At 30.3% G+C, this 10841-nt stretch overlaps 1 protein-coding gene across 1 annotated transcript; it reads right to left on the reverse strand.

Moving 5' to 3' along the window:
* Positions 1–204: 204 nt before the first annotated feature.
* On the reverse strand, positions 205–1355 carry LOC115696587 (uncharacterized). The gene is made up of 4 exons (XM_030623480.1): positions 1059–1355; positions 771–1002; positions 511–686; positions 205–402 (listed from the first exon to the last, which is right to left on the reverse strand). Exons 1-4 carry the CDS (start codon positions 1353–1355, stop codon positions 205–207), a joined length of 903 nt encoding a protein of 300 aa, XP_030479340.1.
* Between the last annotated feature and the right edge of the window lie 9486 nt (positions 1356–10841).

Genomic DNA, 10841 nt, shown 5'->3' on the forward strand with positions numbered 1-10841 from the left:
CGTGTCCTTGTCCGGTTGGCCCACGTATATTGGGCAAAATCAGGGGCAACAGTTAGTAATTACACAGTAAATTAATATTACAATGTTTAAAAATAAATTTCATCAATTAGTAATATATAAATAAATAATAATCTCTTCATAAAATAAACTCAAAACTATAACAATTTAGTAGCAAATATTTAAAATAAATTTTATTTTTTAAGACTATCTAATTGCTCTCGGGTTCCATATATTTTGAGCTATTCTATCTCTAAAATTAAACATATATTGCTTGTCATCATCTGTTGGCCCGTCACCAAGTTCTTCATCTGAGTCTGAATCAAAATCAATATTGTTCAAACTTTCACAATTTTCTATTTCATTTTCCATATCCTCTTCGAAAAATTCATCATCCCAATTCCACTTGCGAATAAAGTTGTGAAGTACACAACATTCTAATACAATCCAACCTTATTTTTTGATGGTGTATTGAGGAGCTATTGTTAGTATGGGAAACCTTTTTTTCAAAACAGCAAATGTCCTTTCAACCACATTTCGAAGCTTTAAATGCCTTAAATTGAACAATTCACGAGCTGTCTGTGGTGCTTGTGTTTGACTCCACTCTCTCAAATGATATCGTGTTCCATGATATGGTGCTAGAAAACCTTTTGTATTTGCATAGCCTGCATCAACCACATAATATTTTCCTACAATTTTAAATATTATATTCATTAGATTCATGAACATTATAAGAAACAAATTATCATGCCTACACTATAACAAATAAATACCATTTGGAACTTTTAGCTTATTTTGTTGTCTTTCCCAAATAGCATTTCTTAAGACTCTTGAATCAGAGGCAGATCCCTCCCAACCAGCTAACACATATTGAAAATTCATATCAAAAACAACCACAGCAAGAACATTTTGGGAAAGAAACCCTTTACGATTTCTATATCCTTGTTGATCTCCTACTGGAACCCATGCAGGGATATGAGTTCCATCTATTGCTCCAACACAATCCTAATAAAATATATATAATTCCAAATAACATATTAGTATTTTAAAAGAAAACTAACCTTAAACCAAGGATAAAATAATTGATTGGAGGATATCTCTTGTCGAACACCTCTACCTGCTAGAGTGAGATAAAGTTTTTCTAGTCTTACACATGCTTGCAAATATTTGTTAAAATGACGACTGATAGTTTCTCCAGGATGTTGAAAACGATTTTGTACTACTCTATTCCGCTCATTATGAGCTAATGTAAATATAAAAATTGCTAGTTGTTCCTCAACACTAACCATTCTGGAATCATTCAGTAGTCCTCTTATTTTCATCTCATTTGCAAGTCGCAAAAAGCATGAATTATTCATACGTAATAAGTCATAACATCCACGTGGATGTCCTTGAATCAATTCATTGAGAAAGTTAGTGTTGGGTTTTATGCCCTAATTAAAACTCCATTTCAATGTAATTTATTTTATTCAACATCAATAAAAAAACAGAAGTATTTTTCATTCATTTGTGTATGTTTTGGTTCACTTTATCAAATGCTTGACTATTTGATTTATAAATTCATCAGAAACCCTTTTCACATACTTGATCCTGTTTATTGTGTTGTCAACACTTTGGAAAGTAAACATGACTATGCGAATAAAGTTTCCTAGATTTATCAGACACAGGATTTTACTGATATGATAATCTACAACAAGAGTTTACTTGCATTTGTGGAAATGCTATGTTCTTTCCAGAACATTGGTTAAAGTAAAGCTCAGGTTGGATGCATGGAGTATGCATCGGAAGGGACCGACATTGAACTTTGACTTAGATTTATTAAACTTAACGTAAAATCTATTCAAGTCAATATCGCCTAGTTGATCCTAGATCAAAAGATCTTAATCCTGTTATGATTAGGCTCAATCTTGAAAGGCTATTCGTGTTCTTTGATTTTTTAGTTAAGCCTACTTTTAGGTCAGGGTGATACGTACATTTTGGGAACACGGTAGTGCAATTGAGTGGGAGCGCTACCATAAACATGGAATCTATAGCTTCTATCTGGCGAATAGTAAGCAAAGGATGATCTCCTTCGAGCTTGACCAAACGAAAATAAATGGTGGAGTACTCATTTCACATAAGTTGAAATATCATTTATACGAGGTCAAGTGTTTTAAGGATTAAATACATAGTAGGGTGTAACGGTAATCTAATCCCTTTACAGTGTAGATCGTTCATATAGAGGATCATTGATCAAATTAGGATTATAACAATGGATAACTAATGATGTGTCTATATGGTGGAACATATAGAGCATTCTATATATTGAGAGTGCAATTCTAAGTTCTATGCGTGGATTCAACGAAGAATTAATAAGTTAGTGAATTTCAGTAATAAATTCTTGATCTACTTATTGGAAGCTCGGTTATATAGACCCATGGTCCCCCCACTAGTTGAGATAATATTTCTTGTAAGACTCATGTAATTGGTTTTGATTAATCAATTATAATTCTCAAATTAGACTATGTCTATTTGTGAAATTTTCACTAAGTAAGGGCGAAATTGTAAAGAAAGAGTTTTAGGGGCATATTTGTTAATTATGATACTTTGTATGGTTCAATTAATAAATATGATAAATGACAATATTATTTAATAATTATTTATAGTTATTAAATAGTTAGAATTGACATTTAAATGGTTGAATTAGAAAATTGGCATTTTTGAGAAAATCAGATACAAAAGTAATAAAACTGCAAAATTGCAAAAAGTGAGGCCCAAATCCACACTGCCTTGGCCAGCCACTTTTATAGGATTTATCCTCTGATATTTTCATTATTTTAATGCCAAATAATTCAAACCTAACCCTAGTGGAATGCTATAAATAGATAGTGAAGGCTTCAGGAAAATTACACTTTTCATTCAGAAAAACCTGAGCCTCTCTCTCTACCTTTGCCTGCCCACTCTCTCTCTCTCTCTCTCTCTTCTTCCTTAATATTTCGAAACACTTAGTGATTAGAGTAGTTCCCACACACAGCAAGTGATACCTCAATCATAGTGAGGAAGATCGTGAAGAAAGACTTTCAGCAAAAGGAGTTTCAGCATCAAAGATTCAGAGAAAGAGATCCAGGTTCAGATCTTGATAATACTCTGCGACAGAAAGGATACAAGGGTTAAGTGTAAATTTTCTGGAGCCTTCACTATCTATTTATAGCATTCCACTAGGGTTAGGTTTGAATTATTTGGCATTAAAATAATGAAAATATCAGATGATAAAGCATATAAAAGTGGCCGGCCTAGGCAATATGGATTTGGGCCTCACTTTTTGTAATTTTCCAGTTTTATCATTTCCGCATCTCATTTTTGTAATTGTCATTTATCATATTTATTAATTGAACCATACAAAGTACCATAATTAACAAATATGCCCCTAAAACTCTTTCTTTACAATTTCACCCTTACTTAGTGAAAAATTCACAAATAGGCATAGTCTAATTTGAGAATTATAATTGATTAATCAAAACCAATTATATGAGTCTTACAAGCAATATTATCTCAACTAGTGCGGGGACCATGGGTCTATATAACCGAGCTTCCAATAAGTAGATCAAGAATTTAGCACTAAAATTCACTAACTTATTAATTCTTCGTTGAATCCACGCATAGAACTTAGAATTGCACTCTCAGTATATAGAATGCTCTATATGTTCCACCATATCGATGCATCATTAGTTATCCATTGTTATAATCCTAATGTGATCAATGATCCTCTATATGAATGATCTACATTGTGAAGGGATTAGATTACCGTTACACCGTACAATGTATTTAATCCTTAAAACACTTAACCCCGTATAAATGATATTTCAGCTTATGTGAAATGAGTACTCCACCATTTATGTTCGTTTGGTCAAGCTCCAAGGAGATCATCCTTTGCTTACTATTCGCCAGATAGAAGCTATAGATTCCATGTTTATGCTAGCGCTCCCACTCAATTGCACTACCGTGTTCCCAAAATGTACGTATCACCCTGACCTAAAAGTAGGCTTAACTAACAAATCAAAGAACACGAATAGCCTTTCAAGATTGAGCCTAATCATAACAGGATTAAGATCATTTGATCTAGGATCAACTAGGCGATATTGACTTGAATAGATATTACGGTAAGTTTAATAAATCTAAGTCAAAGTTCAATATCGGTCCCTTCCGATGCATACTCCATGCATCCAACCTGAGCTTTACTTTAACCAATGCTCTGGAAAGAACATAGCACTTCTCCAAATGCAAGTAAACTCTGTTGTAGATTATGATATCAGTAAAACCCTATGTTTGATAAATCTAGGAAACTTTATTCACATAGTCATGTTTACTTTCCAATGTGTTGATGGCACAATAAACAGGATCAAGTATGTGTAAAGGGTTTCAGATGAATTTATACATTATGTACATATAATCATGAAATAAATCATGTGAACCATGCAACATTAAATGTTGTTTCTGATCTATATTAATAAGTAAATCTGATTATATTGAAATGAGTTTTATTTAGGGCATAAAACCCAACAAACTCCAACTTGCACTAATATAAAACAAAAAGTGCGTTTCAAATAATCTCAACACCTCGATATACAAATTAAGTGTAGTAGTAGGAAACTCCTCGTAATAGGATCTGAAAGGTTGAATTAACCACAACCTTTTCTCCACCATTACTCTTTCTTAATCACAAAATTATTGATAATGTGAAATTACTCTCTATATGTCTACTCTCTTGGGATACTGGATTCTATACTTTTGGAACTACTTTTGGTTAATAAGGAAATAACACTAGTAGTTTAGGCAATTTGGAATGGTGCCAAAAATGTATAGAACTTTGCTTAGACTAAATAAGTACCTTTCCTGCAACTTTAACATTCAGTCCCTTCCTGGTAGACCTAGAGACTTCAGATAGGTTTTTACACTTCTCCAAAATCACTATTCCACCCCCAGAGTAACCACCATCTTATCAGAAAGATTTTCTAGCACAAAGGCAAATTTCGAAATCTGATGTGGTGTAGTCTAAGAGTTTTAAACACACTCTTATAGACTAACATATAGTTCCTCTTCTTAATCTTAGGATTTACTTGATTGTCTTCCAATGTTCTTCTCCTAGATTAATCTGATACCTACTAATTACTCCCACTCAACAGCAGGTGTCTGGTCTAAGGCATACTAAAGCATATCTGAGACCTCTCACTGTTGATATAAGAAATTCTTTCATGGCTTTATCTTTTCTGGAATAGTTGAGACTTTTCCTTAGATAAATAAAATCTATGCCTAAGAAGTTGTGAAGCTTCTATAGATTGCCATAAGAAAGAAAATGCTTCAGCATCTTACTAAAGTAAGTTGCTTGCATTAGAGTAAGTAATTACCAGGTATACCACAAGCCATAGGTTTAGATAAACTCAAACCTATAATACTAGGAACATGAAGTTTTGTTAAGTCCATTGAATAAACTTATAAACGAAAATTTCCTTTTATGTCCTTGTATTAGAAAACTTTAGCTTATTCCATGTGAATGGATTAAACCATAGTTCTATTGGCTTTCTTCTTAATTTCTTATCTTGACAATCCATTACTTGTTTAAACTCACAATGGATTTTAATCACTAGTGTCTCCCAAGTCATAAGAAGGTGAGTTCCTAGAAACTCTCCCACTACGACAAGGTACCGTGAATTATGTCTAAGAAAACTAAATGGTATTCACCTCTTTGGTTGTGACAAGACAACTGAGGCAGTGGGATCATCATATGTCATATAAGATGATAGAACACTTTTGGAATCAAGGAAAATATCTCCTTTATTTGCTACTTTATTTTCAGACTTAGTCATTTTCTTAGAAAAGTAGTATTTGTTTAAATAAACACTTTCTTATCTATTGACTATGGGATGGTCCACCCCTAATCACTTAGAATAGCTAACAAACCATGGTTAACAGTTCTAGCTTTTCTTAAAATTTTGATTAGGTCATCCATGAATCTAGTAATGATTTACATTAAGTATACAACCATTACATCATTCTGAAATTGTATTACCATAGAAGGATTTAGGCAACGACTAGTAACTAATCATCAATATGCAACTTGAAATTTCTGGGGAGGTAAGTTTGGATATAATTCAAAAATCAATTTAATGATCTTTGAACTGCATATCTACTAACTATTTCTCCACCCCTATCAGTTCGCAAGATCTTTAACCACTTACCTTAATGGTTTTAACCATTGCTAGAAATTAATGAAATTTTTCAAACATTTCAAATTTCTTTGCATAAGGTATAATCTAGAGTGATCGTTTTAAGAATACAACGAAAAACTCATATCCACAGCTGAATGTACATCCATCTGCGAATGAGATGAATTACTTTCAGTGGATATAGGCATATTAACTCCTTGCAGAGATTGATCTTGTCAAATCCACTATGAACAAGATACAAATGCCATAGATAAAAAACAATGTGGTAGTGTCTTTTGATGACTTAGGTTTAGTTATATCAAAGAATTCTTAGAATAGTGCAAGTGGATCCTGGTCACAGAATACCTAACTCATATTCCATACAGTTTGAATCCATTGATAGAAGATGGATATTAAACACTTGGAAAGTGTAACTGTATTGCTTCCTGGAAATAGAAATATAAGAAAATTTCTATTTGGATTCTAAAATTAAAGTCAAAGACTTAAATTCAACCAAATATAATGAGTAATTCTATCTTGGACCACCACTACTAATTTAACTCTAAGTCTGATTTGCCCTTACAAGAGGGAGATTTCTAAGATTGAGGATTTATATCAATTGGGAATAGAATCTCGGGACTATAATCATACGTGTCATTTAATTTCTTAAGAGAAAATATAATGACATGAAATGATTTATAGACCATTCATCCAATGATATCTTATTGAGCTAATTCGAAATGAATAAGCTAAGAGGAATTAGGATAATTTCGTTTATAAATAAGAATCCAACGATGCTTCGATTAGCGAAAGACAAAGTAATCTTATTTATGTAATCTTCTTGTTTCATATTGTAAAAATACTAGTCTAAGGTGTCAACAATTGATAAACAGCTAGATGTTGCATATACAATATTTATCTTTCGAGATCTTACACTATTATGTATGTCTAATGGTGAAAATCCATTAGGGATTTATCTCATTAGAAAAACAAACATGTTAGACCAACAATGAAGATTCGAAATTAAACTACAATTTAATAACAGAAAATAACATGGTTCAATATAAATTCATACACAATTCAGAAATTATTAAACATATAGCAAGTAGGAATGACAAGTGAAAATACTAAAACATACAATCCTAAATAATTTCCAAGGTTTCCAACAAACTGATACAGTGTCCCGGTAGGCGAGAGTCAAAGTATCATTTATTGAATAGAGTTGTCAGCTCATCTAAAATAGAAACCATTCTAGCAACCTTTTATTCGATCAAAATAAGAATCCAACGTTATCCCGGTAGGCGAGAGTCAAGGTTATTCTCATTTTATGAGCTTCCACCGTTGTTTCATGTTTTATAAGTTTATCTCTAAGTAGTCACCGTAGGGGAGAGTCTAATAGAGACGAAAACTTACAAAACACTTATCAAAGGAGATCTTACGGTGTTAAATGCGTTCAACGAATAACCATCCATAGGGGGACGAAGTCTAGCGTCTCGAGGTTATATTGAAAACATTTAACTATTGTAAGACCAACAATGGAGATCGAATATCTTAATAATAATAAAGCTCATTATTTAAAGTGAGTTGTATTTTCTTTAATTCTTTTTATTTAATCTATTTATTTTAAATATATATTTATTTAATTAAAATTTCCAATTTAGAATAAAAAATTCTAAATGTAAATTTTAATTTAATATTTATAAATTTTACTTAGATGGTTATGAAAATAATATGAATTATTTCCATCTTAGTAATAATTTCCAATAAATATTTAGAAAAATATTCAATTTAAGTTGTTACAAAATTAATTTACAACTCAAATTTAATTTTCTATAAATATACATTACATTTCGAAAAATTAAAGTATTTAAGAATGCAATTTTCGAAATTGCATATAAAATAAAAAGTAAATCCTGGAAAAATTATTCTAATTTAATGTTGGCCCAAAATTAATTAATAAAATTAATTTACAACAAAAAATATAATTTTCCTATTTAATTAAATATGTATAAGAAAAATTTCAAATATTTAAGTATGATGATGAAAATCAACTTAAATATTAATTTTCTATTTAATTAAATACACTAGAAAAATACTTCAAGCAAAAATATCACCTATCTAGATTTTCCTTTGACTAATTAATTAAATTTCTAATAAAATATATTTTACTTCATTTATTTTAATTTAATCAATAAATGAAAAAATTATTTATTTAAGTTGGTCCAAAATTAAAATAGATAATTTACAACTTTAATATATTTTTCAAATAAAATTCGAAATTCCAGCATTTAAGAAATGTAATTTCGAAATTTGATTAATAAAATAAAGAAAAAATATATTTTGAAAATTATTTAAATTTAGTTGAAAAAATAAATTTCAACTAAAAATAATTTTCTATTTAATTAAGTGTCATGAAAAAGAAATATTTAAGTATGATGATGAAAATCAACTTAGATATTTAATTTTCAAATTAATTAAATGTATTAAATTTAAGAAATAAATAATTAAGTGTAGAGAAGGCTTAATTATTAATCTCTAGTTTAATACTAGGAAAAATATACTTAAAATAAATTGTACGAAAATTAATTATATAAATAATTTCACAATGTATAATATTTTCCTATTTAACATTAGAAATAATAAGTAGTCTAGAAATAACTATCTAGAAAATATTTTATTGGACTAAGTATCTTTTCCACAAAATTTGAAAAAATATCTAATTTAAGTTGTATTAGAAAAAATCTAGAACTTAAATATTTTCAAATTTAAATTTAATTAAATATCAAAAAGTAAGTTGTAACCACTTAACTTGAAAATATTCCATTTTATGTTAATATTCGAAAAGATATTAACTTAAAAAATATCTAAAGAATCTTAATAACCAATGCCTAAAATTCCTCAACTTAATTTTGAAATTTTAAATCCAAAAGATATTCAGATTTAAGTTGATTAGTTAGAGATAACTAAATATCAACTTAAATAGGAATATTTAATGAAAAATTTAAATTAAGCTTCAGAAAGAATCTAGATGGTTATAATTCTATATTTAATTAAATACAATAAAATATATATAGTTTAGCTTAGAATAAAAAATTCTTTAAACTATAATTTTCTTAAATTAATTTAAAAAAAAAATGAAACTAATTATGTTGCTAATCAATTTTATTAGGTTAAACTAGTTTAATTAACCCAGTACAGTTATTCAAATCAGGCAAATGGGCCTTCACAATTGGGGTAGTTCATGTGAGGGTGTGCTGGGTTGAGTATGTCGTACCCAATTCTATGGCTCCCAACTCTCACACAAGGCCCAAAAGAGAGGAATTTAACCTTAAAATGAACAACTGTTATTAATTGAATAGGCCCAAAAACTAAATGGGCCTAAATAAAATCTATCAAGAACTATGATAATATATTTAGCAACAACAACCTATATGCATCTATAATGAAATTAAACACATAGGCTCACATAGGCACATTTTGGATGGGTCCTATCATGTTGCTAGGTCATACACAGATGAAAGAAGATTGTAAATATACCTGTTACAAATTATTTACTTGACCAAGGGAGCCATCAGATCATTAGATCTGGCAAAAAGTAACCATGGCTCTAAGGCCAATTGTTGGAAATTATTTTACCAGGATCTTAGATATACACACAAGTATGTTTATTAACACCCTAAATATGAACTTTCGAAAACGATGAAATAAACACGTATAAAGTTTAGGAAACCTTACATTGGGTGCAGCAGAATAATATGACTCCTTCCGTTCAGATATCTAGCCCTTGATTCCTTTCTGTACCAGAGCATTATCAATATCTGAACCTGGATCTCTTTCTCTGAATCTTTGATGCTGAAACTCCTTCTTGCTGAAAGTCTTTCTTCACGATCTTCCTCACTATGGTTGAGGTATCACTTGCTGTGTGTGGGCACTACTCATACACTAAGAATTTTGAAATTCAAGAGGGATGAAAGAGAGAGGGAGTGGCCGGCCAGATAGGGAGATAGAAGGCTGAGGTTTTTCTGAATCAGAAGTGTCAGAAGAAAAGTGTAATTTTCCTCAAGCTTTCACTATCTATTTATAGCATTCCACTAGGGTTAGGTTTGAATTATTTGGCATTTAAATAATGAAAATATCAGTTTAAATTGCCTACAAAAGTGGCCGGCCATGCTTAGTGGATTTGGGCCTCACTTTTTGCAATTTTACAGTTTTACCTTTTCTGCATCTGATTTTCTCAAAAACGCCAATTTTCTAATTCAACCATTTAAATGCCAATTCTAACTATTTAATAACTATAAATAATTATTAAATAATATTGTCAGTTATCATATTTATTAATTGAACCATACAAAGTATCATAATTAACAAATATGCCCCTAAAACTCTTTCTTTACAATTTCGCCCTTACTTAGTGAAAAAAATCACAAATAGACATAGTCTAATTTGAGAATTATAATTGATTAATCAAAACCAATTATATAAGTCTTACAAGCAATATTATCTCAACTAGTGCGGGGACCATGGGTCTATATAACCGAGCTTCCAATAAGTAGATAAAGAATTTAGCACTAAAATTCACTAACTTATTAATTCTTCGTTGAATCCACGCATAGAACTTAGAATTGCACTCTCAGTAGATAGAATGCTCTATATGTTCCACCA

The sequence above is a fragment of the Cannabis sativa genome, chromosome 7 (assembly GCF_029168945.1).
Source record: "Cannabis sativa cultivar Pink pepper isolate KNU-18-1 chromosome 7, ASM2916894v1, whole genome shotgun sequence".
NCBI classification, from domain to species: domain Eukaryota; kingdom Viridiplantae; phylum Streptophyta; class Magnoliopsida; order Rosales; family Cannabaceae; genus Cannabis; species Cannabis sativa.